The sequence below is a fragment of the Rhinocladiella mackenziei genome, assembly GCF_000835555.1.
Source record: "Rhinocladiella mackenziei CBS 650.93 unplaced genomic scaffold supercont1.2, whole genome shotgun sequence".
Taxonomy (NCBI): Eukaryota; Fungi; Ascomycota; class Eurotiomycetes; order Chaetothyriales; family Herpotrichiellaceae; genus Rhinocladiella; species Rhinocladiella mackenziei.
The window spans coordinates 4,780,236-4,804,235 of record NW_013550603.1 but is presented as its reverse complement, the minus strand read 5'-3'; the positions used below and the strand labels follow the sequence as shown (position 1 = coordinate 4,804,235).

General features: G+C 48.5%; 7 protein-coding genes across 7 annotated transcripts; 4 read left to right on the top strand and 3 right to left on the bottom strand.

The window, feature by feature from the left end:
- Positions 1–3,186: 3,186 nt before the first annotated feature.
- On the top strand, positions 3,187–4,130 carry Z518_03488 (uncharacterized protein; the record flags this gene model as incomplete). The annotated part of the gene is made up of 2 exons (XM_013420513.1): positions 3,187–3,358; positions 3,406–4,130. The coding sequence occupies 2 exons, from the start codon at positions 3,187–3,189 to the stop codon at positions 4,128–4,130; spliced, it is 897 nt and encodes a 298-aa protein (XP_013275967.1).
- A 1,731-nt stretch (positions 4,131–5,861) lies between these two features.
- Positions 5,862–6,402, bottom strand: Z518_03487 (uncharacterized protein; the record flags this gene model as incomplete). The annotated part of the gene is made up of 2 exons (XM_013420512.1): positions 5,862–6,273; positions 6,323–6,402. 2 exons carry the CDS (start codon positions 6,400–6,402, stop codon positions 5,862–5,864), a joined length of 492 nt encoding a protein of 163 aa, XP_013275966.1.
- A 1,408-nt stretch (positions 6,403–7,810) lies between these two features.
- Z518_03486 (uncharacterized protein) lies at positions 7,811–8,923 on the top strand (the record flags this gene model as incomplete). The annotated part of the gene is made up of 1 exon (XM_013420511.1): positions 7,811–8,923. One exon carries the CDS (start codon positions 7,811–7,813, stop codon positions 8,921–8,923), a length of 1,113 nt encoding a protein of 370 aa, XP_013275965.1.
- Positions 8,924–10,602: 1,679 nt separating this feature from the next.
- On the bottom strand, positions 10,603–13,751 carry Z518_03485 (uncharacterized protein; the record flags this gene model as incomplete). Its single annotated transcript, XM_013420510.1, has 7 exons — positions 10,603–11,593; positions 11,640–11,885; positions 11,939–12,300; positions 12,354–12,947; positions 13,006–13,027; positions 13,088–13,237; positions 13,288–13,751. The coding sequence occupies 7 exons, from the start codon at positions 13,749–13,751 to the stop codon at positions 10,603–10,605; spliced, it is 2,829 nt and encodes a 942-aa protein (XP_013275964.1).
- A 2,988-nt stretch (positions 13,752–16,739) lies between these two features.
- On the top strand, positions 16,740–18,339 carry Z518_03484 (uncharacterized protein; the record flags this gene model as incomplete). The annotated part of the gene is made up of 2 exons (XM_013420509.1): positions 16,740–17,569; positions 17,622–18,339. The coding sequence occupies 2 exons, from the start codon at positions 16,740–16,742 to the stop codon at positions 18,337–18,339; spliced, it is 1,548 nt and encodes a 515-aa protein (XP_013275963.1).
- A 620-nt stretch (positions 18,340–18,959) lies between these two features.
- Z518_03483 (uncharacterized protein) lies at positions 18,960–21,169 on the top strand (the record flags this gene model as incomplete). Its single annotated transcript, XM_013420508.1, has 3 exons — positions 18,960–19,248; positions 19,346–19,940; positions 19,990–21,169. The coding sequence occupies 3 exons, from the start codon at positions 18,960–18,962 to the stop codon at positions 21,167–21,169; spliced, it is 2,064 nt and encodes a 687-aa protein (XP_013275962.1).
- A 389-nt stretch (positions 21,170–21,558) lies between these two features.
- Positions 21,559–23,763, bottom strand: Z518_03482 (uncharacterized protein; the record flags this gene model as incomplete). Its single annotated transcript, XM_013420507.1, has 1 exon — positions 21,559–23,763. The coding sequence occupies one exon, from the start codon at positions 23,761–23,763 to the stop codon at positions 21,559–21,561; it is 2,205 nt and encodes a 734-aa protein (XP_013275961.1).
- Between the last annotated feature and the right edge of the window lie 237 nt (positions 23,764–24,000).

Genomic DNA, 24,000 nt, shown 5'->3' with positions numbered 1-24,000 from the left:
TGGTTTCGGCCAGTCGTTTGAATGGGGGAAATCCTTCGGCAAACATTGTAGGTGGCATTCAAAGAGAGGAAGAAAGATTCCATTCTGGAAGAGAAGTACGACAGTGAGGTGGACGAGCTCGAGAAAATAGTTTACCGTTCAAGTTCAAGATTGAAGGAGTTCTCGAAGACCTCTTTTAGGAGAGCATACTCGACAGAGGTGACTAACAGCAAACTCCAGGATGAACAATGTACTTTGGCCTGATATTGGATCCGCCATCGCCGGAATCTTCATGTCCCTAGACAAGATGAAGGCCCACACTCCAGTGATGGCGATTTTAACATTTGATGGCTGCAAGAACGGCACCAGGCCAGGGTCATTGAAGATGCGATGTCGTGGAAAGTCCACGTGCAGAAGAGATCCCAATACATCATTCAATACCGGAAGAAGAAAATGAGATAGTCGAGTGGGAATTTCGGCAATATTGCGAAGTCTGGGATAGTTTGACAGTTGAGGGTTGAGGTGGCTGCAGATGGTACTTCTGGGCTTGCGGGATGAAGGGGTTTCTGATTGGGTGGGCACTTGGCGGGGTCGATCATGATAAGATTCGATTATCAAATCTTATCACGACGGTGTTTTTTTTTTTTAAACGCCCTCGTGCAAATTCCTCGGCCGATTTCCGGTTCTCTGAACATAGTTGAGGATCCAAGGAGCCGTTTGGTACCAGGTCAATACGTTTCACTGGTCATTTCATACCAGTAACAGTTCGAAATTATTTCCCGTAATATGATTCTGTGACTTGGTGTTTTGGGGGTTTGCTGTGAAAATGGTTTTTCATCCATAAGAATTCAGAAACGCTGTCTCGCCGATATCGGGTCCATGGCGAGATCGATTTGGAGATTCCCATGCTCGAAAATCCTCTGTTGAATATCACATACCCGTGAGATTGTTCAAGATGCTGATTGAAGAAACCAAGTCCGCAAGCGGCCGACGTGCCAACTTTCCCACTCTTTAACCCAATGTTCTCGAATGGGATATTGTCCTTAATCCTTTCACCGTGGAATGTTAGCGCCGGATCTCGGTGAGCAACCGGAAAGAGTTAACGACGGGGATGATGGATGGGCGCGCGAAGCAGCCAAACAATCGATGAAATATCTGCAGTGGATGACCTGCTTGTTTCGTTCCCGGCGGCTTTCCTGGACAAAATGGCTGGCAAGGCATCAATGAGAAGGATCGCATCTCTGCCTCAACAAATAAAATATTAGCATCATTTGCTCACGTTGTGCCAATTGCGGTACAAACAGCATGGACGTGTGTCATTGTTCTAGACATTCGGGAGGATGATCTGATGTCAACCGCGAATTTTTCTTCCGAGCCTCTCATGTCCACGATAGCAAGTCAACATTCATTGCTACTTGACAGTGCCTTTTGGACTGATCCGAAGTTCTTCCAACCCTAGCGGTGTTTAACGCAAATATATTTCAGGCCCAATGGCGAAGCACGGAGTATGCAAACGATGGGCAAGCTAAGGTTTGAAAGAGGCGCATCTGATATGCTCAGAGTTTACCAGGAGCAATACCTTTTTGTTCTGACTGGAGTCGCGTGTCCTCGGTTCGTGGTTCATGTAGGATGGCATTCTCATTATGCAAGATTTGAATATGCTCGGCTCTTGAACCTGGTTTCTCAATAGTATGGCAGTGAAGACCTCAATTCTTCTTGTGTTTTGGTGGGGAGTTTACCCCAGCGACAGTCCTCCTCTTTTAGCAAGTCAACGCTGGACGTTTCTACGTCAGGCAGTGATCAAATTGTCGTAGTGAGAATGAGGCATTGCGTCACGGCGCCCGCCTTATCTGACGGTATCGAAAGTTTAATGCGGAGTACGAGGTGAGTAGTTTGTAAAAGGCTTGTTCGTAGGTTCTGCTAACGATAGTCATTAGGCCGGAGAAGAGGCATACACTACCCAAGCCGGCAATGTCCCGGCCAACAACGAGAGCGGTCGAGTGAGGGGCAGTACCAGAGACGAGTGAGTCCAATTCAAACACTCTGACACAGCCTATGAAGACCAATTTCGGGTTGTAGAATTTGTAGACTCGGCTCATAAGGGAGTTGAAAAGGCGCCCATGGTTAGCAGGCAGGCAGAGGCATACCAACCCACGTCGCTAAGAGAATTGAAATGGTTGACTATGATGGTGACAGCCGTGGCGATGATAGTGCGACCCTGAATAAAGTTATGTTAATAGCAACATCTCTTTCGTGCTGGCGAGGGAATATGTACCAATGAGACCAGGAAAGCAGCCAGCATCACCGTCGCCATGGTCACCACAACCAGGACCTGTGGTGGGTATTTATCCTCCCCTTCTCTGCAAGAGGGCTGTGATTTGCCTACGGCATCTTCCTTCATGTTGCTACTACCGACGCTATGGTTGCAAGGGGGCTGTTCTGAAGTTTCCATCATTCGGTTCAAAGGGAAAGTGTGAACTTTGTTTTCGACGTTTTGCGAATCGAGTCTTTGGACAGGCGTACTTTGAGGATGGAACTTGAAGGAAATGATAGCAAGAATATTAGTGAAGAAAATATTGATGCTTGGGCCTATTAGTCAAAACAGACCTTTCGACAGTCATGTCGGGTGCCTCCCAAAGTGGGCAAATTATTCTCTCAGACGTGAAAACCAGGAGGGTGCTGTAATGATAAAGACCAATTCATGAGAAGAGAAGGGCGTATCAGCACAAGGACGAATGAAGGAATTTGACTGTGGTGAAGCAATCCCACCACAGACGCCTGAAATGGCCGGGCAGACGTGTCCACTAGTAACCCTTTGGCCCTCCCCGGCACCTACAAGCTTAATGGGGGATTTCAACACCGGGCTGTTGGCTAATCACGTGACATTGCTTCCTCCATCAGTCTTGCTCTCTTGTTAGATAGAACAGTAACGCATTCCTTCACTAGACTCCACAGTCTATCATGGACAAAAATTTTCACCAAGATTGCCAAGCGAGCAGAAACACCTTTCTCGCAGCACGACACGCCTTCGACACGTCTTGGACGCGAGTTTCTAACGTGGATGGTTTGAAAAACTCGACTTCGTGAGACAGATAATGACGTAAGTCGATGAGAACATGTTCGAGTTCATAAACCTGAAGCTGGGACCAGAAGACCAATAGCTAGATCTTCTCAACCTTGCCAGTGCTGCAAACTGATCCTTTCGCCATGATTCCTTGGTCCATCGTTTCACTGTTTCTCGCGATTACTCCGACGTTAACCATTCCTCCACCAGATTTTGGCTTTCCGGAAGCCCCAAATCATACCGAACTCTCGGTCACATATCAAGACAATGGCGTACCCATCGTTGTGGGAGAGGCAGAGCTGTTCGGAGTGGGCAGTGGGTTTGCAGTCATTATTGCCTCAATTCTTACTGAACACTCTTAGTCACCGCCGAACAGCCTACGGTAGCAGTTGAGACCGCAAACTATGAGTCTATCTCCAGCTACAGTGGCTCCTATGTCCTCATCATGGTTGATCCTGATGCCAGATACCCATCGAATCCTACATCTCGATTCATCCTCCATTGGTTGCAAACCGACATGACGCCTGCATCAATGGCGGCCGACGGCACCAGTCAGCTCATGAACTCGACCGCACCTCGAGTATCTTACCGCAGACCCTCTCCTCCTCCCGATTCCTCTGCCCACCGATATATCATTTACACATTCTTCCAACACGAGAACTTCACATTCCCTTCCGCGTTTGAGGGTTATAGCGAAACGAATCGGTCAAATTTCAACATTACAACTTTCTTGGATGAATCCAATCTCGGCCAGAGTCCCGCCGCTGCAATGTACTACTTTGCGAGCAATCAGACTCAAGTACCCCAAGATTTCACTGCGGCAGGAGGTGGAACATACCCTGGAGGAAATGGTGACATGATCACGGCTGGGCCTGGTCCCAGTCCGACTCCAGCCTCCAGCTCAGCCGTCACAACCTCATCTGGCTCCGGCAGCGCAATGCCAAGTAGTGGCTCAAGCAGTGGTTCGGAGACTGCGTCGGCGACAGGTTCCGCAGCGTCAACATCTGACACAAATGCCGCCGGGAAGATAGAACTAGGCACTGGTGTATTCCTTGCATTCTTGATGGCTATATTGAACAGTTTTTGAGAAGATGATTGGTTCATGAGAAATGAAGGAAAGGTTCTTTTCCAGATGAACAGCCGGTATGTACGTATATCATTTTGGATATACCAGCGGCGACAAACACAATGAAACATCGCGCAAGATGAACCGCACACATATCTTCCCTTTCCCAGCAAGCTGTATTTCAGTTTCCCCGTTCGTGCACGCTAATTCACAGAGGGGCAGCCGCAAGTTTTCCAAAAATCGTTGCTAGATTCTGGACATGAGCAAAACGGGGTGCTGGAAATCGGTCAGAACATCCCTCGCTAGGCATGAAAGCCATCAACAAAGACACAACATTTCCGTCTTATAAATGAGCGCTTTGGTCTTGTCCGCCGGTGCTCATGGATCTACCCGTAGAGCGCAGGACATAATTATTACGCCTCCGAAAGAGCTCTGGATTGTGTTGATCTAGCTTAGATCTGCTGAGAACCAGGAGTTGAGCTGCAAAAAAAAAAGCAGCAAGGTAAGAATTTAACGTGTCCACCGTTCTCCTCTTCAGTTCAACACAACCCATTGTCTAGATGCTCCTTAGCTGAGGTGCGCCTCGTCCGACGAGCCGGAGTTGGTGACAGAGGTGCGATGCAGCCCAAGATTTGATCGAACTAAATGGAATATTGACAGGGCTTCACGATAGTTTGAAATTCTTCCGAGTCGAGTGCTCTTGCGACTATACTATCAAGCTTCTCAGATCCTATGTTGATATTTTTAATCCACGCCAGAAAACACAGAATGTCGACCGCACCAGGCTTTCACGATGACCAAAAGGTTGCCAATGTTAAGGCGTCATCCCATGTTGTCGAGACAACTCTCTCGGCATACTGGACATCACACTTCAAATTCAAGCTCAAGAACCATTTTCCGTTTAAAATAACCTGCTCGAGACTACATGAAACGCCGAATGAGCCTTACGCAACCTTCCCCCCCTTTTTTCTCTTTCCCCTACAAAAAATCAGTCAACATCAGATGATCAAAAGTATTTGTCCGAGAAATCCGTCTCAAAGCTTTGTCCTCGCTTGACACAATACCTGATCATTTCTCCCTCATCCTGTTCCTCAATCAACTTTCCACTGTGTCCTGGAGCTCGCCCAGCAAGCACTCTCATCCACAAACATTCAACCGTGGCGTCTCACTTTTGCCAGCGGTAATAGTCTTGCCCGCCTCAAGAATATTCTCGTCGACACACTCACCGAATAGCAACGTCCCTCTCGAAATTCCCGAACTTCTCACTGCACATGCGAATTTCCCCAGCGCTCTGGGATAACAAATCTACGGGCTAGAAGGATACAACATTTCACGAGGAGGCAAGAAGGAATATGACGAAATACTCGCTGGCAAGTTCCGCTTCTATGATGCTCCGATGATTGCTGTTGTTGTTATCAATCAAACATTGAATGCAACCGCACATCTTGTCGGTCAGGTTATACATTCAGACGCTAGTGCTGCTGCTCACTGACCAAGGACTCGGAACTTGTCTTCAAGTCAGCACAGCTGGTGTTCCTTGGGTTGATTCGGAAAGAACTGGGTATCAACGACGATATGCTAGTTCTCTACACCTTGGCAATCAGACACAAGGATCTAAAACAACGAATCAGCCGGTAAAAATGCCACGGGAGTCTTGGATCCATAATGTGAAATTTGTCGATGAGTGATTGGGGACGAACTTTAAATGTTGCGGAACACGATTTCAGCGACCTCACAACTGAATCCAGCTGCTCACATCTTGCTGCCCACCAGCTCCCCGGCTTTCTCTTCCTCCGCGGCATCGATCTGAATTAATGCATTCAGAACCCCCATTTCTTCGATCTTCTTGGTCTCAATCACAAGATTGGCTATGAAAACCGCCTCTTCGTCACCAGCATTCTCACTCCGGACATGATGACAACCTGGAGGTTCATACCAACATTCTCCTTCGGAATAAATTCGCGGTCCGTCGCATTTTCCATCACATTCCATCTGATTGAGCATACGACCTCGAATCATCGTCGCAACTACAGCTGCACCTCCATGTTTATGAGGAGGTGTTGCCGCGTTCCGGGGTGCTGTGACTTTCAATCCGATATATGTCATTCCTGGAATATTCGAGGGTTGATGTTGGTAAGCTGGGACGACGTTGACGACCGGGCGCCTAGACGAAAAGTCAGCCAGGATCTACCATCATTCGCCACTTGCCCGACCCATCAATGGTCCATTCCCCATTTACTTTGACCACGTTCTGGTCTTGCCAACGCAAGTTCATGTCAAGAGAAGGAGACATTGTTGATGAGATGATGGAAATTTGAAGTTTGACGAGTGCCGTTGGAGTGGAATCGTTGCCATGATGTCTTCATTTATACCCTTCGACAGACTCCAACCTTTGTCATACATGTGTGCCGCGCCACATTGATTGTTCCGCGGAGCTTGGGAAGCTACGACATTTCCTATGCAGCTCATTCCCATGTTGCATGGGGATGTTCATCGTCCGTACTTGCCTCAACGGTCGATGAAATCATTTGAGCTGTTTCTGCAGCGCTGGACCGCCAAGTGCAAGTCTTGCTGGCATAGCTACACTGGCAGGACTCCATCCACCCTTTTTGGGAGGGATCTTTTTGTTTTGCAATTGGCTCATCGATTATATCATCCCGCGTGCATTCTAAACATTCTCACTCTCCACTTGTGATCCCCGAGACCATTGAAAAAGACGACTTGTGATTGGCTCTGATCGCAAAATCATGGGAAAAGCCAACCGCCTACACTTTCTTCATCAGGAAAAACTCCCTACTTGAGATTCCTCTAATTCCCCTCGAAACTCGGACCGCATCTCATTCATATCCGCTCGATACTCGATGAGGCTTTATTATGATCATATCGGAATCCAAATTTGACAGCAGCTTTCCTACCGGTTCTTGTTTAGGCCTCGCAAAGTCTCGGCCATGCATTCTCAGCCAATACGAAAGCTAGGCGCCTGGAACCTCATCTAATCCTTGTGCTGCAGCGAACCGAAAAAAATTGTTCTCGTGACACCAGATCTCGTTCACAAACAAAGGTGCAGGTTGGGCTTAGCAATAAAATAGGTGTGTCAATTTTCCGTGCACGGCACATCCCCCAAATATATCTGCTTACTACGAGGGCTGATTAATAGCAGCGAACCCGACCTTATATTATTCTGCTAGTATTCTGTGACTTTGAGGAACACTCTTAGTCCTCCATCTTCCCATATTACACCAAAGTGCCTCAGTTACGAATGCGTAAAGTTCCATGCGTTTTATGCCTGGCTCGGTTGCCTGCGGCAGAAATGTGAATGGCGTCAGATGCGAAAGGCTGACTTGAAGGCTGAGAACACGGGAACCTCAAACGCCATTCGGGGGTGAAGAACAAATCCTGAGGATGGAGCCTGATTTGAAACGTCTCAGCTGATGTCTCAATTTGCAAAAAACCATTGGATTGTGATTCAAGTCGGCTGGCTTGAAAAAAGTTGTGACACCCCAAAAATTGCCGAATCAGCTGAAAGTGATTTGCCCAGAATGTTTGCCAGGGCAACTGTTTGAAGATGTGCGGCTGACACGAATACGAGGGAAAAGTTCAGCTCACATCAGGCTACCTGAGTCCAAGAGTTATGATATTTGTCGAAGGATTTCTGAAGGCTCGCATCTCATCGTTCCTCAAACAAGACGACAAGATTCACCATGGCTTTATCAACGATGGACAAACACATCTTCGCCGATTCTTTGGCATTGCAACCACAAGTCATTCAGTCCAGTGTGAAAGGCTTGGTGACGCCAACGGCGATTACAACTACAGCAAAGCCTCTTAATCGCCAACAACTCGAAAAGGCCATTGAGATGTATGGTCCCATTCTGTATCTACATCCGGATGAACGGTATTTCAATACTTCGATCGAAGATTTTCTTCAGCATTGTACGCTCGTGGACAAGAAGACGAAAACAAAGGTCAAGAATCCAAGTCCCGATAGTCTCCCACAGAAAGGAGATGATGCTCAATACTATCTGGATTTAGAATCTGCAGGAAAGAAGGGGGATTTCTCAACCACAAAAGCATATGTTCGCGGATTTTGGCAGTCCGGAATGCCACACACAGATGTTCAATTTTGGTTCTTCAACGCGTATAACGGACCAGGGTCACTCCATATCAACGGTCTGATGATGGACAGCATTTCGAGCTCTGGTGACATCAACGTGGCTCCTCTTGGTGAACACGTCGGCGATTGGGAAATGTGCATGGTTCGCGTCGACAATACGACCCTCAAAATCATCGCCATCTGGCTTTCCCAGCACTCGAAGGGCCAATTTTTCTCGAGAGACCAGATCGACCATGCCTTCACCTTTAAAGGAACTCAACCTATCATCTACTCTTCCCAAAATGGCCATGCAAATTTCTCCCGTCCGGGCTCCAACGCGTCCGAATACAGAAGAATAGGAGGGATCCCCGCCGGAATTGAACTCTTCGTCCGCAATGACACAGCCGCCAGCAAATTCAAGTTGGATTGTTCAGAAAAGTATGAACTGGTGTCGGCAGACTGGCTCAACCTGCCAACTCCCAAATGGGTGACGTATCCTTTCCGATGGGGCCCTGAGGGTACATTGACCCGACTCAACCCTGTCACTGTTGCCGAAATTATCAAAGCAGCAGCTGGTGCTGATTTGGCAGAGTTTCTCCCTGTCAGTGCGTTGACGGTGCTTGCTGGAGAAATCCTGCCGCATTTTATCAAAGGAAATATCAATGGCCCTACATCACCAAGTCGACATGGAAGCTGGGTGGGAATTTACCCGGTATATTGATCGGTGTCTCGACTACCCGAGCTTTAGATGTTGCCTACAGCTGAGGAATTGGATTATACCCACCCTAGCCCTTATTCAATATTATATCTTTGCCATCCACCCGTATCTGTGAGCTTTTCGAGCAGCTTTCAAGCTCGATCAAACTAGATGAACGTGTTCGCACCATCCAAATGTGGTTTCAGAAGATCTGGCGCTGTTGTTGTCGTTCTTGTTTCTGGCACAGATGGCTGATCGTGTCTATGGTCGTCGGGGCCGCAAACCGGAGGAAATTATTGCGGAAGCATCCGGCTTGCGTCACACGCAGGTCACTGAACTATGTCGTCGACAAAAGCATCAGAAACAGGAACTTCGCGTCTACTGTACAACACGGTCCTTGCGCCGACGGACAATGACCCACAGCCTTCCTCATCCGCGAACTATAGTGGATGGGGGACTGCACGTTAGACCGCGTGGCTGAGACACGCTCATTCTCTTCTCGCCAACTTCGAATCTCGAAGGGAAGTATCTATCTATGGAGACGCAATCGACGAGTTTGTGAGGACTTTTCGACGACTACACGGCGTTGAAGCCGAATGGGTCATCCGTCTTCGCCCCGAAAGATTTGCGTCCGGCGGAAATCCCAGCAAGGTTGGCCATACAAGATGTGAGTCGTTCGGGAAACGTATCGATCATAATCTTTCCCGCCTGTCTGGCCCAGATATTTGTCAGACTCAATTTTCTGTGGGCTAAGTGGTGAACTTCGAGGAAGCCAAGTGCTTGTATCAGCTGGTGCTGGTCAAAATCCCTGAAAAGGAATAAACCACTAAAAGAACTTCCCCGTCCGGCACTTCTCTGTCAGAAATCTTGAGCTTCCAAAAAAAAAAAAAAGAGAAGCGTAAGATACGACGTGCTCACTCACAATATCCATCATGAAGCCTGAGAGGAAAGCCTCAAACGTTTCGGGAAAATATGGTTGCCTACGAAACTGAGTCGGCAGCCTCAACTTAGCACCGACTCTTTCTTTACTCGTTTGTCGAACCAAGACAAGATTACTCAAAGGCTCTTTTCCTTCCGCGACGCTAACCGGCCCTTTCAGTTCGATCTGGTGTTTTGGGAGGTGCTTCGCCCATCCTGATGCAATCAAGCGTGGGATCGTGTTGAACGAGTCAGCAACGGTGCACGAGCAGACTTCCAGCGGAAGTGCAGATGATACAACCTTGTTCCTCCCTTTTTCAGTCTTCTGCAACTTCCGAGGGCTATTTTCATAGCTTAAAAGGGAAAAGGAACGAGACTTGTATCGCCATGGGTAGAAGGGAACAGCATGCAAGATATTGGATTCAGCGATCATCCATGAAAATAGTATTCGCGAAGAAGCCAGTCAGCTTCTCGTCCAAAGAGGAGACCTTGTAGTTGGTAAAACGGGGACAATTTTATCTATAGCAATATTCAATGAGACCAGTTATCAGTAATTGTTCCTGTCAAACTTCTTGTGCAGCTCGAATTGAAGAAGTGCTCTGGCCCTCGAAATGAGTGTAGGATGGAGTTCATGTATACAACTATCTAAGCAGTGTGCGTCAACGCGGTTGCCTGTCAATGGTGATACAGCTTAGTGTGCGAGTACTGCAGAATGAGTCGGCCTGTCTTGAACGATATGTCACCACCTGTTCAACAGCTCCAAGCGGACTGATGGTTGCAGATCATCAGGTTGTTGCCTCGATCTTCAGCTGCTTGCTGTTCAAAACAGAACGTGGCTCCTCTCCCAGTGCCGAATGAGCCCTTTTTGACGATAGTTTGATGACATCCAAGTTCATAACCGAGCCATACTTTGTGCCCAGACGCTTTCTCAGCTCTTCTTCCGGGAAGCGATGGAGAATTCTGCGAGCTCTTTCGGCACGCTCTTCCCATTGCTGTTTATCCACCTCCCACCGTTTCGTCGTCTTTGTGATCGTCAGGGCCCCATTTCTCTCTTCCTTCGTCTCACACCAACGCTGGATCATCAAGCTTCCGTGATTATATGGCCCTGAAAACTTGATGGTGACCTTTTCCAAATCGGGTGCCGCCATAAAGCTCCGCAAGGCATCGCAGTCGGGGCAGCTGGAAAGATAACATCGGTCTAGTTCGTTCGCTCGATCCCAGTTCAGTGGTTTCTCTGGCTCATATTCCACAGTACGCACGAGGTAAGTTATCAAGGTCGATTGGTAAAAGTGGCGAACATGTTCACTGTCAGCATCCGTATGGATAAACAATTTCTGCAAAAGGGGAATTAGGAGCCGATCCATTTCGGTTATAGGTATGTCTGCTGCCGATGCCTGTATCTTGTCCAGTAACAAGTATCCCTTATAGGTGTCGATGTCTCGGGCTCGCTTATAAAAGTCGGCGACCACGTCCGCATCACGTTCTGCCTTCCCGCTACAGAAAAAATGTTGAGGCCGGCACGAAAAGGGAAAGGATTTATCGTCTAGTGCTGAGCATTTTACACGCGACAAGTATTTTCCGAGCGTGAAATCCGAGCAGGCCACGTCCAATGTCAGTTGCAGGATCCGGGAAATAGTAGGACCGTATTTATCTGATGCCAGCCAACAATGAGCAGGAACATGCTCGTCTGAGGCCCGCGAACAGAAGAGAGCCTCCAACGTTATGGCGTTCACGAAGTCTGTATCGTGGAGAAAGCGAAGGATGAATGGTTTAACTCTTTCAAGTTGTTAGTCAAAGTTGTTTGTAGCTCTAGGACACTCACCTCTGGTCGAAGAACTCCTCACCATATTCGTGGCCTACAAAAATGACTGTGGCTGCGTCTTGAGGGAGAGCTTTCAAAGAATCGAGGGCATCAATAACTCGTTGCTTTACAAAGAGAGAAACCCCTGCATCAGACATCTCTTCTGGACCGTAAGAACTGTCTGCATCCCAGAAGGCGTCTGTAAAAGCTTCAAGGGCCCACCAGGTATCACGCAATGTCGGGATCTTCGAAAACCCTTCGGAGAGTCTAGTTATGACGACCGTTAGTCCTGGTACCAGACACACCAAATATTCACGCACTCATCTAGTTTGATTTTTGCAGTTCCTGAAGCAAAAAGGCGGCCTAAGTCGTAGAAGCTATCTCGGTTGAAGCCGTTCTCAAGTGCAGCTACGGCCCTCTTCCACAAGTCGTGCTCCGCGATATGTATTGCTGCAGCCGCTGTGGTCCCCAAGCAATCATCTTTCTCCTGGCTAGACGAAGAGCTGCGTTCGAGATATTGCTGAGAGATCTGCAGGATTAAGCTTTGAGCTATTGGGTCTCGACGATTCTCTTCAAATTGGTCGCGAAGTCGCCGAAGCATCTTTTCATAGTCCGCAGCTCGGTTAGAAGACCGAGGAAGAAGGAAATCAGTTAGATAGTCCTTGTCAACAATCAAGATCACCTGAATTGGTCAAAGTTAGCGTCCACATCCTGTCACATGTACGACCCACCTACTGCATCTGTGTAGATCTTGTCCAGATCGCCAGGCTGGTTGCCAAGGTATTCTTCGCCCACCAGCGCATCGGGCCGTCTTTGTCGTGCTTCGGTTTCTTCGCCTTCCTCGTCTAGATCTCCCCACAAATTTGCTGGATAGTAAGGAGACTTCACGATGATGCTTTCAGAAATTGTCAACGATCGGGATGTTTGCAGTTTGAAGCCTTCTAGAGTCTTGATAGGCCCTAGTTGGGTTGACACACTTTCCATATCTTTACCCTCGTCACAGTTCGGACGTGTGACCACTTTATGTAGAAGTGCTAGCAAAACATGAAAGCGGCCGTGTCTGTCGCAGACGTCTGCGACGAATTTTGTGCGGAGATAATCACAGCCTTTCAAACGCGAGATGCTAAGTCCATCTTTCGTGTATTTATGTTCTAGAGCATAACACAATCCCTGGGGGCCGTTTGGCTTCAGGTTACACCAGAGGTCTAACCCTCCCATAAGTCGCATTTTTGGGTCTTCGACAGCGGCAGCAGTCGGCATGTTAAGAGATGCGGTAGTGACAAGGTTGTATGCGAGCACAATCCGATACCCTGATACGACCGGCTCGACCTGGAGAAGACGTCAACACTCAACAGATCTGATTGATCTTCAGCAAAACGATGCTAACCTCATGAGATACATCGGCGTACCTATCATACGCCCGATGAGTCAGCTATCTGGTAGTGCGGAGCAATAATTTGATGACTTACCAAGCTCCGTAAGCGACACTGTGTTTTGATGTTTTGTCGGTCTCGAATTTCATATGCTCTTGGCCATGCTGGAGATGGACTGCACCGCCAACGTGTTCACTTGGGAGACAGATGACAAGTGTCCCAAACATACCGGAAGCCTTTTCTGTGCTAGACCGAAGATTAGCATGGTCGTTTCTGATCTTGTGGAGTCTTCTTACTCTCTATGAGGCTTAAACATGGCCCCTTCGCCATACACCAGCATCTTGTACAGCTCAGCATGAACGTTCTCTGCTCCACATGCCACTCCGAGACCTTCAGCCACCGATGCTGTCACATCTTTGAGCCAGCGGAACCAAGCATCGTTTCCAAAATTGATTCTTGAGCCGTCAATTTGCAAGGTTTTCCTTATGCTCTCGTCGTAGAGTGTGTGCTGCCCTTTTCCAAACGGTGCTTTGTCGCAAACCCTAAGGAAGCTTTGCACATCCTCGAGCGATAGTGGAACTCGAACTGCGCCGACCCCCTCGATCCTCAACTCTGGAGGAGGGAATGCTTCCGCAACCGCCGTTATCGCGAACGAGCCAGTGCTGCGAACGGTGTCAACACTCTCGAGCAGAATGGCATGCAACCTTTCCCTGTCGCTGGGCTCCGGTGTTATAGACTGGTCTCTGAGTGTTTGAATCATGGTGTGTAGATTGAAACTAGAAGAGTCACGATGTAAGAAAAGGAAAAAGGCCGACCGATTTGTTTGAGAAGTTGCGATAGTTAATAAATACATTCCAGCACACACTTCGGCCAGGGTGGTCCCTGCCAGGAGCACAAAATACTCAGTTTTGTCTCCCACTTTTCTCAAATCTTTTGCTCCATGATCCTTCAAGCGATCGAGCAGAAGCCTGATGGTCTCTGTCTTTGATACACATGAAGAGATCCGCCAGGAGCCCAACACCAACTCTGCTCCTTATGATAGGTTGAGCTTTCCTGCCTTGGTGAAACGATTGGATCTCGCTACCGTCATAAACCTTGCGAACCATTGTATTCCCAAAAGAGTCGCTGTTGCCTGTAATGATACTTTGCAGCATTCCAAGCTAGACCTTTCAAATGAACACCACCTTGAAACTCTAATGGAATGTTCTCGTAAAGGTCCGAGAGTATCCTTCGCCAAAGAACCCCAGTTAGTTTTATATCGTCGTTATTCAACCCAGTTTCTAGCCCCTACTAAAGCCGTGCTTCTATGTCGACGGGATCTGCGATGTGGTGGGTTCCGAATCCAGCAGTTGCTATCATCGAGCAGGTTCAATTCTGTCAAGGATCGGTGGATTTACAGGGCATTCCCAGCTTCATCCTTTACCTGAAAGGCTTGCGCATTTGGTCAGGAAACGCCCCAGATCCTTCATGGAGGAATCAAAGAACTTTTCACTTTCTGAAAAATTCCGTATAATATCCAAGACCTTCCTTTTCTTCGAAATGCTAGAACAGATTCAGTCACATCTCAAACCAAGTATATTTATCATGGCTATCTTTGTGTTGATTTTCTCTTCCGTCAGCATTAGAGTAGGCAGAAAACCCCTGTCGCGAGGAACATTTTGGTTGTCTTCTTCGACCTTTTGGCATTTTTATTCAGCAGTTTCATCAGACCCAGCATTTAGCTTGCGTCTACAGATATGCACAGTATTCGCCTTCGTACTATAAAGATGATGAACGGTTTAGCACTTGAGTGCCTATCACGCAGGGAGGATGTTAAAATCAGGATTGGAGAGCAACCATGTACGAAAGTCAACTCAGCCAATTCCTTTGTATCGACTATGTCAACCTCTTCAGGGAATATGAAACGACTAGATACAATTCGATAGACTCAAAGACTCTGTTCACTCATGTCTCCGTTGTCCCATTCTGTCCTCCTTACTTTCTTGCCTGCCCATGTCCTCTCTTATGCTTGTGTCGGACTCCGTGGTAGGGCATGCTTCCTTACATAATTCATGGTCGTAGCTCCCAGAAGTGTCAGAGTGCCAAGTCGTAGATTTTAGCCCATGCAGTCAATAGGGTGCCGACTGCTCGCCAAATACAAAAGAAGATGACTCTTTCAATGCGGATGTAACATGCTGACCGGAGCAGGCTATCCATACCCTATCATCAAAAGCCCACTAGTCCTCACACAAACAGATCCCTGACTGGAAGCAGCTATAGGCCCGTCAAGTCATAACCCACAACGTCGCTCCACCTGCTGTTCGTATTAGGTATCGAAGCTTGCTCTGCCCGGCCTTTTCCAGGAACAAGTGACATGCAGAATTTATAGCTCGGTCCAGTCCACTTGTTGGTCAATGCTAGACCACCATCTTTGGCGTATAAGATGTCGAGGCAAAGGCGGAGCATTGTAGGAAGCGCCTAGCTAATGTTGGTGCATTTAAGTTGCCGCAACCATCTTCATCTCCGCCGCCAAGTATGCTCTTTTGATGGCTTGGAGGGTCAATTTCTGGTTCTTGGCACGGCTGCCTGCAATCCAACCGGAATCATTGGCTCAAAGGCTGAATTGGTCCTGGACCGTTTTGCATTGCTGAACCACTCCTGGAAAACTTTGAATGGCGACTCATGTTGGGTGTGACTGCGGGCGGGTGGAAGCAGGAGCGGACGCTTTGGCAGGGGGGATTGGCATGGCGTCGATCGCCGAAAGCTGAACCAGGAAGTGTAGAGCTAGTACCCTCCTATCCCCACAAAAATACTGCCCGCCCATCCCTGAGCCCCCTTGGAGACATCACCAGGTCCTCAGATTATGGGACTGTTGATGTTGCATTTGATCGACATCACATTATGGGGAATACCTTCTTGACCTGCCTGCTCCCTTTTAGGGCTTACATTCCCATGGGTGGGGCAGTCATGGATGCCATGAACGACAAGCTTTCTGTTACTATGCAGGTCATAAACAACAATCCCTGCAACTAGATCGATAAGTCGTAAGTCAAAGTGGCTACCGTTTGCCTGATCAATAGACCCACCACGGCCAATCTTCTTTTTTCATCTCACACCCGTATTCCATCCCTAGTATCTGCTGGTAGGGAGCCAACTCGGATCAGTATTCAGCGCCTACGTAGAGAGCGATGGGCAAAATTTCGTGGCCGAGGTAGAGAAATTCAGCTTGCTCGCGTTAGAATGTAATGAATTTGAAAGTATTCTACCTAATTGCGGCTACCCTAGCGACTGGGAAATGCAGAGCACCGATTGTTGCCTTGATAGCTTCGACTTCTATCGGTCCTGTGAAAAGGAAGAATGTAATAGGCTGACAAAGTGAGCTGCCCCCGGGAGGTGAGGGGTAGGCAATGATAGAGCAAGGGTTTCAAATCCAAGAAAGTGCCTGGATCAATTATCCTAACAATGTTATTTGGTCGGCTTCCAAGCGATTAGATTGACAATTCAGCTGTGGATGTTGTCACCTACTTCTTCTTCGTCGTCGTCGTCGTTGTCGTCATCTGTATACAACTGAGTTGCCCTACTTCGTCACTGCAGGAGGGGGTGTCGTGATATAGGCAACGATTTACCAGTCGCTCGTGGAAGGGGGCTGTGATCGATTTCTCCTTCACCTATTTATCCATCATTGCATTCCGGCTTTGATTCCCAATTGACGAAACAGATCTCTCAATCCAGACCACTAAATAGCTCCAATTATCTATAATAGACCAAAATGAGCCGGAATCCAGTGTCAAAGGCCTGCGATGCGTGTAGACGGCGAAAAGTCCGATGCAGTTTGAGACAACCATGCGCCGCTTGTCAAAGAGCCAGGCTTCAATGCACTTTTCTCACTGCCCGTCTGAAAAAGGGACGCAAGGGTGACACAGCAAAGGTTCTTAACGAGCTGCACCATTCACAGGCCGGAAGTTATTCTCATCAGCTTCCAACCAGTCCGTTTCCATTCCAGGGCCTTGACTATACCTCTCCCGCATTCTCTCTGGATGTACAGACTAGTCCCCAGAGTCTGGACATTTTACCGTCTAAATCACGGTTTTCTCGAAGTTCAGACCTTCTCCCATCGCGGGTGGTTGAGCTTTGCGCAGAACTATTTTTCTCCCAGTTAGGCTCGACCGTTCCAATTATCACGCCCGAATCTATCAGACAAGAGGCGGCTGCGGCACTGAATGAGGACACCGGCGAAGATTCATATTGTCTTATCAGTGCATTTTGTGCGTTTGTGATTCTGCAAACAGGAGGTCCCGATCCAAATCTAATGGCAAGATCTGGCGTTGGCCAAACTTCGGCGGCATATGGTCAACATTTATTGAAGGAGGCCCTATCAGCCCGAAGCTACCTCGATCTTCTGGCCGCTCCCACTCGACAGACAGTCCTCCTCACATTCTTCATCTACGGCTGTCACTCAGCACTAGGAAAGCATCGGCAAGCCTGGTATTTCCTACGCGAAGCAACTACGTTGTACACCTCCGCCACTCTGGACCTCGGAGATGAAATTGTCGACGAGGTCTTCAGTCGATTGTATTGGCTTCTTTTGATATCCGAGAGGTTGGTTTTCTAAGCCCCAACTTAGGATTGATGTTGAATCGCAGCTGAATAGGTCTCACGCTATCCGCCGACGCCGGCCCATCACTCTGCAAATAACACCGCAGAGTCCTACCATCGATGAGGCAGTCCAGGGTCACACCTGTTTGTCAGGCTTCCGCTATCTCGCCGATCTGTTCCGGCCTTTCGACGACAACTTCATTGCTCTTTGGAATAGGGCGAGTACCAATTGCGATTCGATATCACTTGTTCAGCTGGAAGAAGACCTTCGAACCACATTGCCGACATCGCTGGACATTGTGGAAACTCAGCTCGCGAACATCCGCGTCTCACAACAATGGCTCAGGGTGATCGTATGGCAGTTATGTACGATGATGGGTTTTTTGTCCAGTGAGGCTGCCTATGAGAGTCTGACGTTTCGCTACCCTTTGAAGATTGCTCAAGATCTGGCCATTTCAACCTGGAAGCTTTCTCTCCATAGCATGCAAATGCATGGAATTGGTCTCACCGAGAAAGTCTTCGACATTGCCTGCACTCTCATTGACGTGATGTCCTGCATGCCCTCTGCAGACGTTAAGTCTAAGGGCTTCGAGATTGGACCGGAAGATAACCTCAAACACTTCTGTCATCTCATCTCTCAATTGCCCGGCGGACGACACAAATATCTACCTCTTCTGGTAACCAAGGTAGATCAGACTCTTCCGAATATGCTGACTTCAATCGCACGACACCTTCATTTACCCGAAGAGAGGGAAGCTGAGGCTCGGACTTAGTCTGTGGCGTGATGCTTCAAGTCGGATGGCTCGGATGGCAATGCTTGATATTATCAATTTGAAAGAGCACTTTTTTTGCTTTGGCGCTGGGAGGGGAAGAATTAGCCTCTTGCTTGACCACCTCGGGGGGGTGCTCGATGTGGTTAGGCGTCTTGTCGCTGCTTAATTATCACCAAGAACTGGGGTTCCCACCCACGTACGCCCATTGCTTCAGGCCCTCACTTTTCCATCCCACTATCAACAGGATCTCGAGACCAACGCGCGAGTCCAATGTGTCGTCTTCACGCCAACTGGGTTGTCGACATGGAATTGGGATGGGCAGTCGCGACAAAACCTTCGAATTAGCACCACCGGATCCAATGTCTCCCGCAGCAGCTGGAAAACCAAAAAAACGACCGCTCCCGAGAGCGAGACAAGCATGCTTTAGATGCAGGAAACAGAAGCTGAGGGTACGCTTCCTGATGGCTGCTCCGGACATTTCATAGCTGCAAGAATCATAGCTGAGTATGGATCCTTTCTCGTAGTGTGACAATGCCCGACCCTGCACCCTATGCCGGCGCGTTGGGGTAGAATGCAAGGAACGTCCACAGAAGTCAAGGTAAGATCCTACGGCTCTGCTCATGAGAATATCGCTAGAAGACGAATCTGGACTGACTTCTGATATTGAGGATAGATATACGATCAGACCTCACGCAGACGTTGCGGAAAGCCACTATTCCTCAGTAGCAGGACGAGTCCAAGACGAATGCTCCCTGTCTTCCCTAACGCCTGCCTCCCGATCAAGCCCATCACCGGCGTTGCATCTAAATCACCCTCCTCCCTCTGGTTTCAGCCCACAAGAGTCAGGAAGAGAATCGCCTGGAGTATATCGAGAAAGAAGATCAACATACGGGGTTGTGGATCAGGCAAGTTTATTCTCCCCTCCCTTCCTGGGTTTGGCAACTCATCAGTGCCGGATAGCTTTTCAGAGAACTCAACTCTACCGCTACGCTGAATCATACAACAGCTGCGATCCCTGGCGGTAGCCCTGAGGCGAGATCCTCCGAAGCAGGCGGTCAATTCCTTCTTATATCTGAAATACTCGGAGAAGATTTGCCTCCTGCACACATCATCGAATTCACTTTGGAAAACTACATCAATGCGGTGCACTGGTTTATGCTTCTGTTCCATGAACCTTCGTTCAGGGCCGAATTGCAGATCTTGACCGCCACCGGTTATGTTCGCGCCGATCGGGTCCCGTTCCTTCTTCTTGCTCTTCTCGTCATCGGTATCGGTGCCAGCTATGCAACCAGCAGTGACGCCCAAGAGCGATGCCCTGGAGTGGATATCGACGCCCTGGCGACAAGACTTATCCGAAAAGTTGAAGGAAAGTTGCTTGACCTATACGATGATGCGGGAATCGAGACCGTTCAGGTGTTGATTCTTCTCTCTGCCTACTATTTCTACAACGGTCGGCCCCATCGAAGTTTTGCACTGTCGGGGAGCGCTTTCAAAGTTGCTCAGGCTCTGGGTATCCAAAGGGAACCAAGTTGGAATTTCTCAGATCCCATTCTTCGAGAAGTGTGGCGCCGCTTAGGTTGGGCACTCTACGTTGCCGATGTGTCTGTATTCCTTCCCATTTTCTACCGTCGGCTGACAATTCGACGTCAGATTTGGTGCTATTAGCTACGGTACACCCTGTACCGTCCAAGATATTGAATGGGACCTGACCTTCCCTGGTAACATCGACGATACCTCTTTGACTTGTCCCGGTTTTGAGTCCATGGAAACGTACAATGACGAAACAATCGGACCAGTGACGATTTTTTCCTACCAGAGATACAAGTTTCGACTTTATCGTATTGCTTCTTCGATCGCACGAAACGTTTATATGCGAAATGGAGCCACTCTCCACCACGTTGTCGGAGAAATCAAAGCCATAAATGAACGCCTTCATCAATGGGAGAAGTGTATCCCGCGAGAACTACGGTTAAAGCATCTCAGATGCAATTCCACAGACGAGAAGATACGACAGACTTTCAAAATATTTCAACTTCAAGCTCTCGTACTGCAGTTGTCGTATGATAACATCCAACTTGTCCTCCACCGGCCTTTGCTTACAATGAATCGGGTACCGAGATGGCCCTTGGAGGGTGCTGCCTCAGCCGGCGAATTGGTTCCGGACACGCGCAGAGGTCCCGCCGATGATGTGAATGGCATGATTAGAACTAGCAAGTATCAATGCTGGGTATCGTCCATGAGAACGTCACGGCTCGGTGAATATGCCGACATACTTGCCGCCTCACGAAACACTCATGGTGCAGCATACGTTGGAATCCAGTCTTTTACTGCTGGAGTCGTGCTCGGGATTTTTGCCCTGTCAGATCCTCTATCCGACCAAGCTCATCGAGCCAAACATGCGGTGAGTAAAATCGTCAAACTCCCACGACTGCACAAATACCGCACGGTCGTCTCGGATCAATGCGGTGCGATCCTCGAGGAGCTCATCCGATTAGTTCTTGCCGAAGAGATGAAAGCCCTCCTGACCGACGGAGATCACCCAGCCCACAACGGGGCTGGAATCGCTCTTCAAGACCGAGAAGTTCCTAGAAATCCATATACGAACACCGACGACGTCCACACCTATCAACAGCCACTTGCAGTGACCACTCAAGTTGGAGAACAAGTATCTGGTGATGTCGAAATGCCCGAATCCGATTCTGCTGGATTTTTATCCCAACAGCCACCTGATTTGCCTGAAGATATTGCTTGTGGAAATTTCACCGATGCACTCCTTTCCCTACAGGATGGTACGGGCTCCTCTTTAGCCTGTTTAACACATTTCTGCTAATCTTATTATTTTAGTGTTTCGTGACGGACGGAGCAATTTCAATTTTCGATCTAGCCATAGCTCGCGACGCCCAGAAGCGACGAGGTCGCCAGAAACGCGAAACACTTCATACAGGCAATTTCTGTCTTCATCCAACGGAGTCTCTGCCAACAGGACATCCAACACCCTCGATAACACCTCTCAAGCATGGATATGGGATGACCTGCTTTGGCTCCCCGATCTCACTTGACCGACCGAGGTAGCCAGGAAACTCAAATTTTAAGGTAAATGTGTGGATATCAAATGCCGAGTTTGGCTATCGGGGACAATTATTCGTTCATCTCTATCATTGGGCAATTCTAACTTGAAGTGCTGCCATAGAAAACCGTTCAATTCGGACATGAGCTGCTTCAAGACTGAAACCCCTCCTCGAATGCATCCCAAGAGACGAGCTGTTCAAATGGACTTCCATCCATCGCACAATTGGCTTCCAGATCATGATTACTTTGGCCGCCATTGATGGAGCCCATCTGCGGCCGGAAGAGGTCACGGTCTGTATCCGGAGTAGCTATAGCTGATACGGTACCGACATCTCCCCTCTTTTGATCACCGACGACTCCAATGAATGGAACGGCAATTGCCGGTTTTGGCCCTTGGCTATCATTCGAGCACACTTCGTCGATGAGTGAGGAGCAGTCAGCAGGCTTCGACCTTCTCAAATCTGGGTGCGCCTTCAATCTTTGTGCTGCAGCATTCAACATTGATATGGTCGTATCTGCGAGATAGTATGACTCTCCGAATTGAAGGAGAATTCTCCAACAGAGGTAAAACTTTTGGAAGCTCGTCTCTCGAAGTTTTGCCACGTCGGACATACTATAGAGCAGGTGAGTGACTACTGCCGGCTCCAGCACTGCGATGGCGGTCTCTGGTAGGAATGCTATCAGTTTGTCGGCATATAGGTCACTGAAGATGTCTGTGATGCTCTTTGCTGCCTGGAACACCATCTTCACCGAAAGACTTTGCAGCTTGGCATCTGTTTTTCCCGTCGATGACGGCGGAATCAATGGTCGATACAGTGTCATAAGAGTCATTGAATAGTACCCAGCCAAAAGAGCCTTGTGTACTCTGATTACCTCATGCTCCAAGTTGGTCTGGATCCGGATGTTTTCTCGTTGCACTTGTTGTATCTCTGTTGGTAAGTATCCATACCAGTTTTGTAGTTCCTGGCCACAGATTGCAATGTCCGAAGATCTGAAACCTGTCGACTTCGGGACGAGAGAGACAACCGCGGCGCGCTGTCCAATCGCACCAGAAACATTTTGAGCGGAATATTGCACTGACAGGATTTTGTCAATGTACTCGGAAAGCTGAGCGAGGGCCATACAACAACTGGCAAGAAGTTCGAACTGGGTCAATCCAATATCTTTTATCTGCAACGTCTTTTGTACAACCTCCAGGAGGGATTCCAGCTCGAAGTCGTCCATGTGTAGCATTGGAACATCAAAGCGAAAGGCCTTGTTTTGTACTGGCCTTCTCATCGCCACCGCGACCAATCGATCTCGGATAAGCAACGACCACCACGTCAGCTTGAGTGAGCGCTGTCGTCTTGGATCAGGAGATTTGACTCCTGTATCAAAGTGAAGTCCAATGCTTGTCGCATGCAGAGAAGCCATTCCGATCCAGTAATAGCTATCGCGCACTTTTTCCAAGCTCCCGTCCCAGAAACTGAGTAAAATGGCCGACTGTGCGATGACCAGCCGGTCAGATTCTATGTCGAAATCATGGAGGATCCTGGCTCGTTCATAGAAGACCATCCTGGTCGCCTTCGGGCCACCATGTCCAAGGTCTGCTGCATTGAAGAAAGCGGCAGCAGCAAAAATCAAGGACTGGAAGAGAAGAAGACTGACGGTACCATTTGTTCCATTACTGTGGACTGCGGTCAAAATTCTGGAAAGGTCAAGCATGGGAGCGAAGGGGTGCACCCATTTTGTGTAGGCCGATAGCAACAGGTCTCGGGTGTCTTTGTTGGGAAGGTTGAAGGCTCCTCGGCTTTGAAGGTACTCCAAGTCTTCCGCTGACATGGTCTGTGGCAGTGGGGATAGGTAGGGAGGTAAAAAAGACTGGCCCTGATGGTCGCCTAAGATAGTCTGAGTGGGAGATGGATACGATGCAAGAAAGTTCTCACTTCTTGCCACCACGTTTTCCGTTTCCAAGTGCTCCGAAATCTCGATTTCAGCCGGGATTGTAAATGCATTGCCTGAGATATTGAATACCTCGGGCGACACATCTCCCATAACATGGTCCGCTTCGCCATCACTCTTGGGTTCCAGGGATGGATTGAGATCTCCAAAGTCGATAATTGCGTCGCATATGGGACCCGAAGGATCATGATTTTTCCCATCAAAGGAAGAACCGAGGATTCGATCTCCTAGATGCCGCCGTTTGCTGACGGGCACCGTACACGTCTTGCCATCAAGCTTGCAATTTGTACAAGGACTTTTCGTCCTCGTAACATCGCAACGAACTTTTCTTGTTCGGCATGCCTCACACGCTCGTGGAGCCCTCTTGTTCAGACTGCATGGTCGAGGTATCAGTTCCGAGGTCTGACAGCCCATTGTCTAGAGATTCGGAATCGTGACATTCCGGTCGTAGCAAAACAACTTTCCACTTCCGGTCTGCGCCAAGGCCAGCGGGATAGGTCGACGGGATCTTCACTCACAAAAGGCCTTGAAGATCTGGGTAGAAATCGAAAAGAGAGAGAGGGAGGGAGGGAGGGAACGAGTGCAACAATGAACCGAACTCAAGAACTTCTTCAATAATGATGGTCTCATTTCTTCGTTATGTAGTATGAT